General features: G+C 47.6%; 1 protein-coding gene across 1 annotated transcript in view; it reads left to right on the forward strand.

Moving 5' to 3' along the window:
• The window catches only part of DNAH17 (dynein axonemal heavy chain 17), a 206309-nt gene that overhangs the window by 51882 nt on the left and 135516 nt on the right, over positions 1-18911 (forward strand). Inside the window, exons 22-27 of the mRNA XM_060252097.1 lie at positions 704-873; positions 2083-2305; positions 3064-3180; positions 14891-14977; positions 15412-15564; positions 18172-18420. Coding sequence (XP_060108080.1) covers positions 704-873; positions 2083-2305; positions 3064-3180; positions 14891-14977; positions 15412-15564; positions 18172-18420 — 999 coding nt within the window. The remainder of the gene's footprint in view (positions 1-703; positions 874-2082; positions 2306-3063; positions 3181-14890; positions 14978-15411; positions 15565-18171; positions 18421-18911) is intronic.

The following is an 18911-nucleotide window of genomic DNA, read 5'->3' on the forward strand; positions in this document are numbered from 1 at the left end:
TAAACAGGCTGACAGGACAGCAGCTCCGCCTGCTTTGGAAGCAGCATCCAGGACTCTCCAGGCTTAACTGTGAAGGATATTAAGTTAGCAGAGTGCTGTAGGCACATAATGCAGCAGAGTCTATCTGGCTGTGTGTGCTGCTGAGAAACAAAGTTACACATGGAGCCTTTTTATCTTTGCAAAACTGATACAAGTCCTTTATTGTAAGGAACTCCATTCTAGATAGGATAGAGTAGAGACAGGATTCTAATCCAGTCTAACTCACTAGGATGGATAGAGATGCAGGAAGCATGTCCTGCTCTCATGGTGCTGAGATGGAGAAGTGTGGTGAGTGAAAATGTTAGCCAAAATGAGGGAAGATTCCCTGAGAAAAGCAATTAATACATGAAAGAGTTATAATCAGAGCAGTAGAAAGGAAGGATGCTCTAGTGGAGGAGCTGCCACTGTATGTTCTTGAGGGGCAAGATCTGGAGCAGATGGGCCAGGAGAGGCTAGGCTCTCACCTAGGCCATTGTTCTGGCTCCTCAGAGGCTTCTGAGTTGGAGTCCAGAGCCAGCTTAGTGGGTGTCATGACAAGGGAAGAGATACTACCCTCTCTTCTCTCCAGGTTGCCTTACTTTAGAAGGATCAAAAAGGCTCCTTACATACTCTAGCTAACTGGCTATAACATTTCACTATCCCATGGCTTTTTGTGTGTTTTTAGATTGATACTTATGAAAAGCTCTATGAAGATGTGTCCAAGTTTGAAAATACCAAAGTGTTCAACGGCTGGCTGCAAAGCGACTGTCGTCCCTTTAAGCAAGCACTGCTGAACATCATCAAGCGCTGGAGCCTAATGTTCAAGCAGCACCTCATCGACCATGTCACTAACAGGTAGAATGGGGATTTATTTTGGAAGCTCCTCATCATTCAAACACTTAGCGGAGTTCTTCATGCATGTGAGAATCAGCCAGAAGCCCCCAGCAGCTAATCTACAAACCTTCACCAGCTGAAGTTAAAGAGCCAGTTTGGTGTAGTTGGTAAATGTGTGGACTCTTATCTGGGAGAACCGGGTTTGATTCCCCACTCCTCCACCTGCACCTGCTGGAATGGCCTTGGGTCAGCCATAGCTCTGGCAGAGGTTGTCCTTGAAAGGGCAGCTGCTGTGAGAGCTCTCTACAGCCCCACCCACCTCACAGGGTGTCTGTTGTGGGGGAGGAAGGGAAAGGAGATTGTGAGCCGCTCTGAGACTCTTCGGAGTGGAGGGTGGGATATAAATCCAATATCATCATCTTCTTCTTCTTCTTCTTCTTCTTCTTCTTCTTCTTCTTCTTCTTCTTCTTCTTCTTCTTCTTCTTCTTCTTCTTCTTCTTCTTCTTCTTCTTCTTCTTCTTCTTCTTCTTCTTCTTTATAGCTTGCATGGTAGTATCAGTGGCAGTACCACATATGAAAAGCTGGACTCCAAGGGAATTCCAGAGTGGGCAGTTAACACGCAAGATTTATCTTTTCAAGCCTATATACAAATTTTGATCAGACGTTCTATTTAATCTGTTTAATATTTTATTGTCCGATTACAGTTTCTTGAGCTGATATTGTAGTGTTAGGCTTGGACATGGACAGCTGAGCTCAAATCATGAAGCTCATTGGGCAGCTCTAGGTAAGTCAGGGCCTAACCTATATGTATGATGTATTATAAACCACTCAGAATCCTTGATTTAACATGGTAAAGAAATAACATCGCGTGTAGGCTCTTTCCAGATGACTGGGGATCTGATCACACAGAAAAAGAGCCTATCTGCTTGTAACTTACTCTGCAGTCCTAAGAAGAGTTACACCCTTCTAAGATCACTGACTTCAATGGACTTCTGCAGGTATGGCTCTGCTTAGGACTGGTGTTCAGCCCCCCAAATACATGCATTGCACTCACAGGCAGGGCCAGCAGTTGTGATTCTGCTCAACTCGAGCACCGTTTTGTTGTGTAGATAGTGCTTTCGTTTTAAAGATCAGTCAGTCATTGGGCAGGAAATCAAATAACAGAATGCTTTCTGTCTCTTGCTGTGGAAGTAGGCCTAATTCCATGTACACCTATGCTTCCCTTTGCAGCCTTCAGGACCTTGCCACTTTCATGAAAGAAGCAAATGCAGGCTTGTCTAAGCCTGTAAAAGAAGGTGACTACGATGGGCTGGTAGATGTAATGGGACACTTGATGAGGGTCAAGGACAGACAAATAGCTACTGACAATATGTTTGAACCTCTAAAGCAAACTATTGAGTTGTTAAAAGTTTATGGAGAAGAAATGCCGGAAGAGATCCATATGCAGTTGCATGTAAGTTATTAATTTTTCTTCAACATTTAGATATTGATAGTTTATAATCTTTTATAGTACATTCACAGAATGGAAAAACCACAGCAAAATAAGAGATCATTCAATGAAGTCCAGCATCTTGGGTATAACGTGTCTGACCACACAATCTGCAGAGTGTTTGCCCTTTTGCCCCACTACTATATACACATACACATGTCCAAGTGTGTGATTGTGTATGGATGGATGGATGGATGGATGGATGGATGGATGGATGGATGGATGGATGGATGGATGGATGGATGGATGGATGGATAGATAGATAGATAGATAGATAGATAGATAGATAGATAGATAGATAGATAGATAGATAGATAGATAGATAGATAGATAGATAGATAGATAGATAGATAATGTCTGTAGGGGGTAGCAGGACTTTTTAAAAGCAGAAATGCACATGGAACCAGGAACACAGTTCCAACTGGCTTGGTGTCAGGGGGTATGACCTTATATACAAGTGAGTTCTTGCTTGGCTTTTTCTACAAAAAAGGTTTCAGAGATGGGTACAATGTTGTCCATTGCAACATGGTACATTTATTATATATGCACATTTCTCCATTATTAACAACATGAGGTGAATGAAGTTCATAAGTACAGCAATCCCTAAATAAATTGGTGCATTCTGTCATTTTGCTACTTGGCTCTTTGATCTCCTTCCTTATTGTTCTGAAGCTGCCCGTAAGCAACATTTTCCTCTGACAATTCTCTGTCGTTTGTTTCAGGAGCTGCCAGAACAGTGGAATAACACCAAGAAGTTATCGTTCCAGGTGAAACAGAATGTGGCTCCTCTACAGGCAAATGAAGTTACAATCATCCGAAGGAAATGCCAACAGTTTGAGGTATCAGCATTAAGAATATACTCAGCTGGCATGCTGTGCTCTGCAAGCTGAAAATGGGGCGTTAACATAGTTTAAACATGCATGATGCATCCTAAACTGGAACCTCATTTCAAATTGGGCTTCTGACCAAAATAGTTACAATTTGGCATTAGTCACTATTGGAAACGGCATCTAAGGGCATGTTCTTCTATGATTTAGGGTTCCTTTGGCTGTTTATCAGCATTCCTCCCTATGTAAGTGTTCCATGCAGACTAGGGTGACCATAATGTCTGAAGGCCAGCCAGGGACACCTGGGGGGGGGGGAGGTAGGGGTGCGCGCGCGCGAAGTGCGCGCGCCGCCGGAAACAGGAAGTGACGTCACTTCCGGTGATGTCATGCCACCGCCGGAAGCAGGAAGTGACACCACTTCCTGTGACATCATTTCCCCCGCGTCACCTGCCGGAAACGGGAAGTGACATCACTTCCTCTGACATCACTTCCCCCAAATGACATCATTTCCCCCAAATGCCACTGCCGGAAACAGGAAGTGACTTCACAGCACTTCCTGTGACGTCCCCAAAAATCCCCCAAATATCACCGCCGGAAACAATTTTGTTCTCAAATCCTGTATATACTTCATCAGTATATGGGATAAGGCACTTTCTCAACTGTGCTGCATAATGCAGCCTATTTATTTTGTCCTGTTTGCTCTGTTGGCTCTATCTGCGCCACCTTCATCACTTTCGGGGTGTGGATCCCCCAGTGAGGTGCTCTCCCGACTCCCTCCGCCGGCTGTTTCTGATAGCCCTGCGCCCCCTCTTTCATTTGATATGTGTCCCGTGCGGGTGCCACCCTCCCGCCGGGAGATGCCGCAAAATGAGCCCCCTTGAGGCTTATGGCGGCAGGGCTCGGGGGAAGCGAGCTAGACTGCTGTTCTTTTGAGGGGTTATAGAGTGTTTCGAGCCCATCCCTGTGGCATCGGTCTCATCGTTGTGGGACCCAGGGGGCCGGCGCAGCGGCCCGCCGAAGCAGCCTGTCACTAATAACACAGGTCGAGATGCAGGACAGGAACCCGGAAGTGACCGACAGGCTGCTTCAGCAGGCCGCTGCGCCGGCCCCCTGGGCCCCACAATGATGGGACCGATGCCACAGGGACGGGCTCGAAACACTCTATAACCCCTCAAAAGAACAGCAGTCTAGCTCGCTTCCCCCGAGCCCTGCCGCCATAAGCCTCAAGGGGGCTCATTTTGCGGCATCTCCCGGCGGGAGGGTGGCACCCGCACGGGACACATATCAAATGAAAGAGGGAGCGCAGGGCTATCAGAAACAGCCGGCGGAGGGAGTCGGGAGACCACTCCACTGGGGGATCCACACCCCGAAAGTGATGAAGGTGGCGCAGATAGAGCCAACAGAGCCAACAGGACAAAATAAATAGGCTGCATTATGCAGCACAGTTGAGAAAGTGCCTTATCCCATATACTGATGAAGTAAATACAGGATCTGAGAACAAAATTGCACTAGAAGACACAAACACAAAGCTCCCTTACACTGAATCAGTGCTTGGGTCCACCAAAGTCAGTATTGTCACATAAGAGAAGCCCTGTTGGATCAGGCCAGTGGCCCATCCAGTCCAACACTCTGCGTCACATAAGAACATAAGAGAAGCCCTGTTGGATCAGGCCAGTGCCCCATCCAGTCCAACACTCTGTGTCACACTTAAGAACATAAGAGAAGCCCTGTTGGATGAGGCCAGTGGCCCATCCAGTCCAACACTCTGCGTCACATAAGAACATAAGATAAGCCCTGTTGGATGAGGCCAGTGGCCCATCCATTCCAACTCTCTGCGTCACATAAGAACATAAGAGAAGCCCTGTTGGATCAGGCCAGTGGCCCATCCAGTCCAACACTCTGTGTCACATAAGAACATAAGAGAAGCCCTGTTGGATGAGGCCAGTGGCCCATCCAGTCCAACACTCTGCGTCACATAAGAACATAAGAGAAGCCCTGTTGGATCAGGCCAGTGGCCCATCCAGTCCAACACTCTGTGTCACACTTAAGAACATAAGAGAAGCCCTGTTGGATCAGGCCAGTGGCCCATCCAGTCCAACACTCTGTGTCACACTTAAGAACATAAGAGAAGCCCTGTTGGATCAGGCCAGTGGCCCATCCAGTCCAACTCTCTGCGTCACATAAGAACATAAGAGAAGCCCTGTTGGATCAGGCCAGTGGCCCATCCAGTCCAACACTCTGCGTCACATAAGAACATAAGAGAAGCCCTGTTGGATCAGGCCAGTGGCCCATCCAGTCCAACTCTCTGCGTCACATAAGAACATAAGAGAAGCCCTGTTGGATCAGGCCAGTGGCCCATCCAGTCCAACACTCTGTGTCACATAAGAACATAAGAGAAGCCCTGTTGGATGAGGCCAGTGGCCCATCCAGTCCAACACTCTGCGTCACATAAGAACATAAGAGAAGCCCTGTTGGATCAGGCCAGTGGCCCATCCAGTCCAACACTCTGTGTCACACTTAAGAACATAAGAGAAGCCCTGTTGGATCAGGCCAGTGGCCCATCCAGTCCAACACTCTGTGTCACACTTAAGAACATAAGAGAAGCCCTGTTGGATCAGGCCAGTGGCCCATCCAGTCCAACACTCTGCGTCACATAAGAACATAAGAGAAGCCCTGTTGGATCAGGCCAGTGGCCCATCCAGTCCAACACTCTGTGTCACACTTAAGAACATAAGAGAAGCCCTGTTGGATCAGGCCAGTGGCCCATCCAGTCCAACACTCTGTGTCACACTTAAGAACATAAGAGAAGCCCTGTTGGATCAGGCCAGTGGCCCATCCAGTCCAACACTCTGCGTCACATAAGAACATAAGAGAAGCCCTGTTGGATCAGGCCAGTGGCCCATCCAGTCCAACACTCTGCGTCACATAAGAACATAAGAGAAGCCCTGTTGGATCAGGCCAGTGGCCCATCCAGTCCAACACTCTGTGTCACATAAGAACATAAGGAAGGAAGGAAGGAAGGAAGGAAGGAAGGAAGGAAGGAAGGAAGGAAGGAAGGAAGGAAGGAAGGAAGGAAGGGAGGGAGGGAGGGAGAAAGGGAGGGAGGGAAGAAGGGAAGAAAGAAAGGAAGGAGGGAAGGAAGGAAGGAAGGAAGGAAGGAAGGAAGGAAGGAAGGAAGGAGGGAAGGAAGAAAGGAAGGAAGGAGGGAGGGAAGAAAGGAAGGCAAACCCCCAACCGCCAGCCCCCCCCCGCTTTCGGCCCCCTTACCTACGGCGGCGGCGAGTCCAGCGGCGGCGGCGGCGGCAAGTCCGGTGGCGGCGGCGGAGAGGCCTCTCCGATGCCCTCCCGGGCCTCCGCCAGCACGGGGGGGGGTGGTGGTAGAGGCCGGGGAAGCGTCGGAAAGGCCCGCGGGGGTCACTGGAGGGCCTCCAGCGACCACCGCGGGCCTTTCCGACGCCCTCCCGGGCGGAGGAGGACGGGGGGTGGGGATTTCGAGCCCCGGGAAGCGTCGGAGAGGCCCGCGGGGGTCGCTGGAGGGCCTCCAGCGACCCCCGCGGGCCTTTCCGACGCCCTCCCGGGCGGAGGACGGGGGGTGGGGGTTGAGAGCCCCGGGAAGCGTCGGAAAGGCCCGCGGGGGTCGCTGGAGGGCCTCCAGCGACCCCCGCGGGCCTTTCCGACGCCCTCCCGGGGGAGGAGGACGGGGGGTGGGGGTTGAGAGCCCCGGGGAAGCGTCGGAAAGGCCCGCGGGGGTCGCTGGAGGGCCTCCAGCGACCCCCGCGGGCCTTTCCGAAGCCCTCCCGGGGGAGGAGGACGGGGGGGGTGGGGGTTGAGAGCCCCGGGGAAGCGTCGGAAAGGCCCGCGGGGGTCGCTGGAGGGCCTCCAGCGACCCCCGCGGGCCTTTCCGAAGCCCTCCCGGGCGGAGGAGGACGGGGGGTGGGGGTTGAGAGCCCCGGGGAAGCGTCGGAAAGGCCCGCGGGGGTCGCTGGAGGGCCTCCAGCGACCCCCGCGGGCCTTTCCGAAGCCCTCCCGGGCGGAGGAGGACGGGGGGTGGGGGTTGAGAGCCCCGGGGAAGCGTCGGAAAGGCCCGCGGGGGTCGCTGGAGGGCCTCCAGCGACCCCCGCGGGCCTTTCCGAAGCCCTCCCGGGCGGAGGAGGACGGGGGGTGGGGGTTGAGAGCCCCGGGGAAGCGTCGGAAAGGCCCGCGGGGGTCGCTGGAGGGCCTCCAGCGACCCCCGCGGGCCTTTCCGAAGCCCTCCCGGGCGGAGGAGGACGGGGGGTGGGGGTTGAGAGCCCCGGGGAAGCGTCGGAAAGGCCCGCGGGGGTCGCTGGAGGGCCTCCAGCGACCCCCGCGGGCCTTTCCGACGCCCTCCCGGGGGAGGAGGACGGGGGTGGGGGTTGAGAGCCCCGGGGAAGCCTCGGAAAGGCCCGCGGGGGTCGCTGGAGGGCCTCCAGCGACCCCCGCGGGCCTTTCCGACGCCCTCCCGGGCGGAGGAGGACGGGGGGTGGGGGTTGAGAGCCCCGGGAAGCGCGGAAAGGCCCGCGGGGGTCGCTGGAGGGCCTCCAGCGACCCCCGCGGGCCTTTCCGACGCCCTCCCGGGGGAGGAGGACGGGGGGTGGGGGTTGAGAGCCCCGGGGAAGCGTCGGAAAGGCCCGCGGGGGTCGCTGGAGGGCCTCCAGCGACCCCCGCGGGCCTTTCCGAAGCCCTCCCGGGGGAGGAGGACGGGGGGTGGGGGTTGAGAGCCCCGGGGAAGCGTCGGAAAGGCCCGCGGGGGTCGCTGGAGGCCCTCCAGCGACCCCCGCGGGCCTTTCCGAAGCCCTCCCGGGGGAGGAGGACGGGGGGTGGGGGTTGAGAGCCCCGGGGAAGCGTCGGAAAGGCCCGCGGGGGTCGCTGGAGGGCCTCCAGCGACCCCCGCGGGCCTTTCCGAAGCCCTCCCGGGCGGAGGAGGACGGGGGGTGGGGGTTGAGAGCCCCGGGGAAGCGTCGGAAAGGCCCGCGGGGGTCGCTGGAGGGCCTCCAGCGACCCCCGCGGGCCTTTCCGACGCCCTCCCGGGGGAGGAGGACGGGGGGTGGGGGTTGAGAGCCCCGGGGAAGCCTCGGAAAGGCCCGCGGGGGTCGCTGGAGGGCCTCCAGCGACCCCCGCGGGCCTTTCCGAAGCCCTCCCGGGGGAGGAGGACGGGGGGTGGGGGTTTTGAGCCCCGGGAAGCGTCGGAAAGGCCCGCGGGGGTCGCTGGAGGCCCTCCAGCGACCACCGCGGGCCTTTCCGACGCCCTCCCGGGCCTCCGCCGCCACCGCCGGGCCCCGTGCGCGGGCGGGAAAGGCGGCGAGTGAGGGAGGGAGCGTCCCTGCGCGTGCGCAGGGCGATCTGCGCACGCGCAGGGTCGCTCCCTCCCTCCCTCGCCGCCTTCCCCGCCCGGGCGCGCGGCCCCCGGCTCTCTGGCTGGCTAAACCGGGACCTCTTAATGGTCCCGGTATACCCAGCCCGGGAGCCGTGAATTGGGGGCCAGAACCGTGAAAGTCCCGGGAGACCGGGACGGTCTGGCCACCCTAATGCAGACAGGCATATAAAGAGGCACGACATAACAAACTTAGTTTAATCAGAAATGTCCATTAAATGTAAACACATTATTTTATTTGTATAAATGTATATCACATTGGGTGATAACAGACAGAAGTTTTAAGCTGTCCCAGGGATGTGAGGCAGGCAGATAAAAAAAAATGTGTCCACATGCGCACATTCGCCTGCCGTTCCTGTCCTGCCCGCAGCCCGCCTGGGGCCAGGTCCAAGCCACCTCAGAAAGCCTGCACCACTTTGTAAGTGGTGCCTAATTTCCGTGGTGGCTTCAAGGTTCTTCCCCAGCCATTTGGAAGGCTAGGGAGCAACCGAGAGGTGCATGAGTGCTCCGGAAGCTCCTCCAGGGTGCACGCAGCCCGTCCTTGTTTCGAGGGCAGGTTGCAGGCTGTCTGGAGGCTTCCAGGCTGGCTGGCTCTCTTTGGAGTGGCTTGATGCTGCCCTCAGCCAGCCGTCTGTAATCACCCATTATGTCACAAAATAATACAAGTTAGATTTCAGTCATATTAACAACTCAGATAAAAATTCGTTAACTTAGTCTTGTCTAAGAAACACACACATCCCATAGTGACTAACTAATCTTTACATTGATGTACATTCAAAAAGTGCAAGAAACATCTTTCCTAGCAGCCCTAATTAATCTTAACAAGTTCTAAATTCCGTTATCTTCTCAACAAAAGTCTTAGTACAGCGATACTCAATAACCACCATGGTGCCTTTCAGTGGATTTCCTGGTGCTCATTTGGTTCTTTCTCAAAGTATATCTTCTCCAAACTGAAAAGCTTATCCCGGCATTCCTCCATTTCACTAAAGCAGGAGATGCTTCAGAAGAACCCAAGATATATTACCTTTGTGTCCACAGGGTGTACCCATTCAGAATCAGCTACCACCATCTTAAAAGGATCTTTGACTTGCAACCTCCCAACACTTTGTGACTAGCAGTATCACTTTAAGGCAGTTATTTTGGGGTGTCGCTGACTCAAATATTCTAAAAGTGCCCACGGCTTCAAAATATTGCAGACTTCTGTCTTAATTGCTTAGCCCACCACCTCTAACAAGGAACACAAAAAGGGTTCTTAGAAACCGCAGGATGATTTCATTTAACAAACTGCAGAGTATAATGTGATTGTAATGTACAAGGATTCTTATACATTTTCAATAGTCAAGGTGAAAAACTTCTAACTTTAAGTCAGAGACTCAAAAGTGGCCAGCTAAACCAAGAGATGACAAGCATTTATCATCTAGTATAATTTGACAACAACAACAACAAAAGCCTTTATTGGCATATATCAGATTATAAATAGATAAACAGATACAGAAATAACAAAAACAATTGTATGCCGCTATACATTGGACAATCAATCCTGGATTACCAAACTCAAGAATAAAGCAACTTTTTCAGATATAATTTGACTATATGGCATACATTCAAGTTCTTGTTACCAGTGTCCTGGCCAGTGTGTTATCTCAACCAGCTTTTTACGGGGGAATATTAATTTTTCTTAGCTCAAAATGGCAGGCTACGAGAGATGAGGAACACGGGATCTCTGTCAGTGTTTATGGAGATAAACCGCTGGAATGCTTGATGAAATTAATGGATTTTATTATTGAAAAACAATTTTAAATAGTTACCCCAATCAAAGAATTTTCAAGCATACAAGAGGAAATACAGAGGTTAGCTGATAGGTAGGAAGGGGGGGGGGAGAGGGAGAGGCTGAGTCAGAGGGAGAGGGGACTCTCTCTCAAGAAGGCGGGGGGGGGGGGGGGAGAAGGCTGCTCTTGACAAGAAAGAATGGCCTGTTTTCTAGGGTAAATTACATCACATCACAAGGGTGTCAGATACACGGCAAACCCCAAAAGAGGAATTTTAATTTACTTTGGGCAGATGGCTTTATGGCTCTTTTAGTACAGAGGTTGGTTCCCTTGAAGCTCACAAGAGGTGATAGATCTCTCTATATATGTCAGGATGGACATCCATCCATCACATGTTTAGAGATGGCTTCACTTTGATAGCCTTCACGTGCTAGACATCTTTTATCTAAATTGGAATCATGGGTCTTTGAGAAGGAACTGTTAGCACCACACCAAGCAGGTTTTAGACAGGGGCACTCTACTCTAGATCACTGCCTATTACTTCATCATCTGGTCAATAAATATACAACGCGCCCTTTCAAAAAACTATTTGTGGTATTTGTTGACCTAAAAGCAGCGTTTGATTCGATCTTGAGACCCCATTTATGGGCAAAGTTAAATAAACTGCACATTGACCCAAGGCTGCTTGCAAGGATAATAGGCCTCTATTCTGATACGAGTATAAAGATTCGTCTTGGCCCATATGGCCAATTGTCTAGCCCAGTTAAAACAACAAAAGGGGTTCGTCAAGGGTGTATTTTGGCTCCACTTCTTTTTAACCTATACCTGAATGATATAGTTGATTTTCTTGCAGGTCCCCACTTTTTCCCTGTCAAAGTTGGTGAGAAATTTATTTCTATCCTGTTATATGCAGATGACACTCTGTTAATTTCTCATACCCAAATTGGCCTGAGAAGACTGTTGAGACGCTTTAGTCAATACTGCAAGGATAATCTTTTGCATGTAAATTATGACAAAACTAAGATTATGGTATTTGCTTGTAGACCTAAATACTATAACTGGAGGTTGGATGGGAAACCAATCGAACAGGTTCCCTTGTTTAAATACTTAGGTGTCACGTTTCATCAGTCATGCTCTTAGGCCGCTCATATAGACCATGCTAAGCATAATATTGAAAAAGCTGCAGTGGAACTATTGCGATTTTATAGAAGAAAAGGTGGCTGCCTTATATGCCCAACTGTCGAAATTTACCAAAGAAAATTATTACTGCAGCTGCTCTATGGAGCACCAGTATGGGCCTCTGGAAATCTCCACTCTCTAGAAGTCTCCCAGAATAAATTTACACGTAGGCTTCTTACGGTTCCTCCTTCAACACCTTCGTTAATGACTAGACTGGAGTTATCCCTCCCTCATGTAAGAACTTTAGTCTATAAATTGGCTATTAATTTCTGGCTGAAGATTATTTTCCATATGACATCGGAACTGTTAATTTTGGCATATGGGGAAATGAAGGATAGATCGTGGCGCAGTTTTATTTTGGAAATAGTGGCTAACCTTGGATTTTCAGTTGATTCCCTGGGCTCCCTTGGGTTTGATATTGCTAAATCCTTGGTTAAGCAAAGGTTGATAGACCAATCTATCCAAGCCGATAGGGGAATTATAGGCGAACTGAAAACTTCTGTGATTTATAGCCAGCTGCCCTTGTCGCTTCCGTTACTTCCCCCATATTTTGTAAATTTGACGAACTTGAAGCACTGGAAAGCCTTCGCAAGGGCTCGCTTTGATTTATTGCCAATACTGGCCAATGAAGGCCAGTTTAGGCAGATTCCTTTTCAGGAAAGAGTTTGCACTTGTGACCTAACATCCATTGAGGACCTCTATCACTCCCTATTTTATTGTCCTGATTTTAAGGTTGAACGGAATAGGTTTCTGGATCGTATTTTATCTTCTCTTTTTGGTAAGTCAAATCAGGAAAAACTAGTCTTCTTGCTGTCTGACAGAGATAGACATATTACCCTCCAAGTTGCAAGATTCATGACTGGCATTATGGAAAAGAAAATGAAGACTGTACCACACTAATTGTTCATTATTATTATTCTGGGTAGCTTACTAGTATGGTACTGGTTAAATTTTTTCTGATGTTTTAAATTTTATATCTGGTTTTTAAAATTGAGTTTTATTGTATCTTATTGTAGTTTCTTTTGTTTTATTGCTGAATCTGGTTGTTTGATGCTATGGCAATATGTGCTAATGCAATAAATTGAATTGGATTGATAGCCTTCACCAGTAATGAAAATAAAATATAGATTCTATGGTTACTATTTCCCTGACAGAAATGTAAGAACAGATTGGAGATATACCACACATTCACCATAACAAGATGGCACTTAGCCTTTAACCTTTGTGTCTTTGCTCTCTTTCCTTGAGGGACAACAAACCATACCATTTGCTTAGGAATTGCAAAGGAGGTGTTTGTGTCCTGTTTATTTATGGTCTAAGAACAGGACACAAAAGGTTACCGAAAGGGTGAAGAAATTTTTACAGCTTTGCCCACTTTAGAAAAATATACACATCTTTCAGATGGTATTCTTTACGTAGGGTTCATGTACTTAGCAGCTCAGTAGTCTTTGATTCTGTACCCCGGATGAGATTGTGGGAGAAGCTGTAAAGTACCTCAATTGATAAAAGGTTACTATGGTTAATGTATTGCTTGTATACTGACATTATTGTTCAGGTTTGTTGTGATGAGGGAGGTGAGCTGTCTGACTCATTTGAACTTGAACTTGGTGTTAGATGAGGTTGCCTGTTGGCTCAATTTCTATTTATTTTATATTTAATCAATTTGTCAAGTCATTTTGATCAATGCCCTCTCCCCCCGCCACCACCAACACACTATAGTATTTCTGTTCTGAAATATGCGGATGACACAGTCTTGTTATCCTGCATTCGTGTTGGTTTTTCAAAGACCATTAAAGCTTTTTTTCTTGCTTCTGTTGCAAAGAAGATTTGACAGTCAAGTGTCAAAAGCCCAAGGTAGTGGGTTTTTTTACTTTTTTTTAAAGGAACCCTAAAACATATTGTTGGGCCGTGGTGGGGGTAAATTAGAACAAGTTAAAGTATGTTCTTATCTTGGAATAAGATAAGAACCCTTTATTTGGGGGTATGTTGAGTTTCTTTCAAACAAGGGGGGGCTATTTAAATTTTTTAATCTAATGGTAACCCCTTTAATCTAATGGTAATTATTATATATGGGCTGACAATAAGGATTAAAGTAATTACCAAATCTATTGATTTTCCACTTTTTTACTTCCTTAGAAAGCTGTTAAATATACCACGCTGTGGTGTTGGTGTGGCTTTGCACTCATTGTGGTCAGCTAGCTTTGGAAACTAGGACACGAAATTGTTGGCTATTGGTTTTACTATGGAATCTATCAAGGAATTGGGACTTGCTGAATCAGTAATTACAATTAAAATCAGATTAGTCAGATTGATTATAATAGTTCTATTATCCATGCTCAACAAGTTTGTTCATCACAATACTTTGGAATACTTCCCTCCAATTCTCTTCTCTCCTGTGCTTATCGTCTGACATTCCCTGATCTTCTTAGGGCTTTTATTCTTGCTGGAATTCCCTGATCTTCTTAGGGCTTTTATTCTTGCCCATTCAACAGTGCGTATAAGAAGCTGCTTTTTGTATTTTCTCTCCTCTGACAGAATTTGCTTTTGCTCCCTTGCTAAAATAGATACAATTTCACATATTTTATTAGAATGTCCTCTGTTTTCTCATTTAAGATGTCATTTCATTCTACTGTGATTGGTGAGTTTCTACAATTCTAATCCAACAGGATGGTCCCCTTCCTACTCTCAGATCAAAATCCTAATATAACTTTGGATGTCCCAAACATTTTTATACCCTTTGTCTTTTGGGAAATAAATAGAGAGTATAAATGACATTTCAGATTGTTATACTGCTCAGGACATTGAACTATGGAGTTTTTATTGGACAAAGGAAAGACTGAAGTGGAAATATCCTAATCTGATTCTTCAAGTTTTTATGAATAGTTATCTTCCATATGACTTATTTATTCATTACATTTTTTTCATCCTTCCTTCAAAGAGCTCACGGTGATATATGTGATATCTATCATTCCTCTGTTGTACCTTTACAACAGTCCTGTGAGGTAGGCCAGACTGAGAAAAAGTGGCTGGCCCAAGCCACCCAGTGACTTTCATGGCTGAGTAGCTCTCTTGAATTACTGTTGGGAGCTAGTTTTGTTTAGAGTGAGCTTTGAATTTGGCTCTCCCTATTTCTAGTTCAAAACTTCTAACTGTTACACCACAATAACTCTCTATGATACATTTTGTTTCCTATGATTTTTGTATTCAATTGTAATTACTTTGCTGCACTGGCCATTGTGTTAGCGGTTGCTAATGGAACGATGCAATACAAATAATACATAAATGTTTACCCTAGTTCTGGTCTTGCTGAAACCACAGCCAGCAAGTTCTTGATCTTCAGATGCTGCCTAACCCTGCCGTTCTCCTATCTTTTTTCACTCAGCTTAAACAGCATGACTTCAGAGAGAAATTCCGAGAAGATGCCCCCTTCACTTTTGTTGATCCGGAGCCGTATAAATCTCTAAATAAGGTAATCTAAGAACAGATGGGAAAGTTTATATGGGCAAATATAATTCGCTGTAGCACAACAGGTATGGGCGGCAGCATAGACAGGAAAAAAACCCAGCATTCTTTAAAAAAAAAGCTGCCAGAAAGTTCTGGATCAGTGGTTTTCATTTGTGAGTCTGCTTGTGCATGTAGTCATAAAGAGAAAGAAGAGCATATGATATCAACCATTCTGTGGAGCAGATGCTAAGCTAATTTAACAGCACATTACAACAGCACCCCAACCCCACTGCATGGGGCTAATTATTGGCCCTTGTACGTTGGCATTTATATAATTTTATCACACTAACGCATGCACAGGGCAACTGCTTATCCACCCTACCCTCCATCAGTCAGCATAAACGTTTGCATTCAGCTGCTGGAAACGTTTAGTAACGCCATTCTGTTTCCTACTTTCAGCAACAAAAATTGGTCACTGGTATGGAAAAGGAGATGGAAGCCTTATCCAAATCTGCAGGCTTGTTTGAGGTATCTGTCCCAGATTACAAACAGCTGAAGGCATGCCATAAGGAAGTGCGTTTGCTCAAGGAGCTCTGGGATATGACTGTTTTGGTAAGACTTTGAACTTGCAGTTTATAGGGAAAGTTGAGTGATGAGGCATCAATAGGGTACAAGAAATTTGCACCCAAATTTTTCAATTCTGTGGCAAGGGAATGGATAGAATGAAGCCAAGTCCCTCACTGCTTTGTGATTCACATGTTAATTGTGATTTCCATGCAGTGTGCTTTGTAGAATTCTGGTTGCAAAAGTTACTAACCCTTTTAAACAAAGTTTGAATCTAGAATAGGGACTTGTGATAATGATGGACATTGGGGAATATAGTTTTGGGGTTAAAATGTGCTTGGTAAAAAGGACAGGAAATTATTCCCAGATACTTTCTACTCTCAGCTACTGTCCCAGTCAGAATTCTTTCATGTTCTAATACAGCAGGGGATGGAGGGATAGGTTTATCAGATCCAGGGTGGGAAACTCCTGGAGATTTGGGGATGGAGCATGTGGAGGACAAGGACCTCACTGGCTTACAATGCCATAGAGTCAGTCCACCCTCCAGAGCATCTGTTTTTTCCAGGGGAACTGATCTCTGTAGTCTAGAGATGAGTACTTGTACTCCCTGGAGATCCTCAAGTCCCACCTGGAGGCTGGCATCCCTATCTATAGGTATTTGTAGCTTCAGGTGTTATCTACAAATATTTGCTATGCTAAAGGCTGAGTGATCCTTGGCTGTAGAACTCATGTGCTGAAGCACCATGTATCCATTAAACAGCAAATAAGTACTATTTGCAGTCCTAGGGACAAGAGGGGGCGAGGGAAAGGGGAAGAATTAACAAACACACCTTTGTATAAAAAGGCCACAGCTTTTTATTGAATGCAGTGCAGGAGCACTGGCACCTCATAAGGCACAGATCCAATCACAGGTGACCCTGCCTGTCAGTTGATGCCACTAACCAACCCCAGCTTGCCTGCTGGGGAAGCAACATGGGATGGCAAGTCCAGGAGTCCCCTGTCCATCACCCTTAGCCCTGAGGTCATAAATGTGGTCCCAGAGTTAATCCAAGGGTCGTCATTTGCAATAGGAACCACCTTCCCCTGCCACAATGACTGGACATTATATGTACCTTTGGCATTTTATTTTTCTTTCTTAAAATGTAATTTTTTTTCAAGACCATGTTATACTATCTGTCCTCTTTTATTAATTTTTTTTCTTAAGTGGAGAATAGCTATAACCTTTGGAGTGAAAGTTATGATACATCACAGCATTTGTACTTGATAGAAGCGTATCTTCTCTATAATAAAAGTGTAGTGGTATTGGCCAAATGGAGCTTTCCCATTGCTCCATAAACCATTGACCTATCACCCATCACTCTGCACCTCTGCATTCCTATTGGCTCACTCCTCTGTCCCCCACCCACTTCAGCCCAGGAATGTTGAACAAACTGCCCAAACAGTCTTACCTCAGAGACAGACACATCTGAGATGCTTCACTTTGTCCTCTCTGTCAACTGGCCTTAGAAAGGACTACTGCTCTCTCATGAAAGGCATCACAGCTGCCTTTGGCAACAGATCTCTGCCACCCCATCAACAACCTCCCAGCACATGCAGCCTTCGAAGGTCGCTGAAATACCCAGGGAGCAGCTGACTAGGCAGCAAGGCCTGGCCCCTGTAGTGTTTCCTCAGAGGCCATGGCTGCCACCTCTTTCCAGGTGCTTGCTGTGGAAGCTGTCTGGGTGTTTTCAGAACAGTCACAAAGTTTCAGCCTAACCTACCTCACAGAGTTGTTCTGTAGATCAAAAAAGGGAGAGGAGAATGATGTAAGCTGCTTTGGTTCCTCGCACTGTAGAGAAATACTGTCCTTTTTCTGGGCAGAGGCTGCAGGGAGGGGGGAGGAGATGGAAGACTGAAGTTAAATTAAGAGTTGGCAGATAAAGCCAACTCCAGCCTGGGAAATTCCTGGAGGTTTGAGGGGTGGAGTCTGGAGAGGGTGGGGTTTGAGGAGGGGTGGAACCTCAGATAGGTACAATGTCATCAACTCCGCCTTCCAGCCATTTCTTCCTGGGGAACCATTGTTGCCAATCTCCAGATGAGGGCTGGAGATCATTGAGTATTACAATTGCTATCCAGATGGCAGAAATCAGTTCCTCTGGAGAAAATGGATGCTTTGGAGGGTGGACTCTGTGTCAGTATACCCTACTGAGGTCACTTTCCTCCTGCTTTGGTCCACACTTTTCCTAAGTAGAGGCTGCAGAGAAGGAGAGATGGAAACTGAAGTCAGAAAAATTCCCTTACAGAGAACAGCCACCTTGAGGTGCATTCTCTATGGTATACCATAACACAACCAAACCAAGCAAAAAACCCCACCCGGATCATGCCACAAGCTCACGCTGATGTTAAACGCTGCATGGGAAGACAGCCGGGGGGGCCTTCACTCAGAACCTCTTTATAGAGCCTGTTGTATTTTCCCCTCAATGGGCCTTATTCCTAGGTACTAATAAAAAGATTAATAGTTCTATTTTTCCCTATTTCCTGAACTTTATTACCACAGTTCTGTTTTACTCTATGGTGTGAAGTTCATTGAACCTTTCAAGATATTCATTGTAGATTGTTTACTCATTTTTGCTCATATAACAGGGTATGAAAATATTTTTATATGTTCCAATTAAGGTTAATGAAAGCATTAATGACTGGAAGACCACCAAGTGGAAGGAGATTAATGTTGAACAGATGGATCTTGATTGCAAAAAGTTTGCTAAGGATGTGAGAGCCTTGGACAAGGAAATGAGACCATGGGATGCTTTCGTGGGACTTGATAACACAGTTAAAAATATGATCACATCTCTCCGAGCTGTAAGTGAACTCCAAAATCCAGCTATCAGAGACAGACATTGGAAAGAACTCATGCAAGCCACCCAGGTAACCTATACATGCTACAATCACAGCATAAGTTTTGTGTCTAAATCTGTGGATATATAAATTTGTAGGTCTGTGGCGCAGAGTGGTAAAGCTGCAGTACTGCAGTCCGAGCTCTCTGCTCATGATCCGAGTTTGATCACTGGATTCAGGTAGCTGGCTCAAGGTTGACTCAGTCTTCCATCCTTCCAAGGTCGGTAAAATGAGTACCCAGCTTGCTGGGAGGAAAGTGTAGATGACTGGGGAAGGCAATGGCAAACCACCCCATTAAAAAAGTCTGCCGTGAAAACATCATGATGTGACGTCACCCCAGAGTCAGAAACAACTGGTGCTTGCACAGGGGACTACCTTTACCTTTAGGTCAGGGCCACACAAATGCTACACAAATTTTGCTGCAAGCTCAGGGCACCCTCTAGGTTTGCAGAAAAATCTTAAGTCTTTAAAACTATATGGGGGGAGTAATCCCCCCACAAGTAAAGTAGCATTCTCTGCAT

This window comes from Heteronotia binoei, chromosome 13 (genome assembly GCF_032191835.1).
Source record: "Heteronotia binoei isolate CCM8104 ecotype False Entrance Well chromosome 13, APGP_CSIRO_Hbin_v1, whole genome shotgun sequence".
Taxonomy (NCBI): Eukaryota; Metazoa; Chordata; class Lepidosauria; order Squamata; family Gekkonidae; genus Heteronotia; species Heteronotia binoei.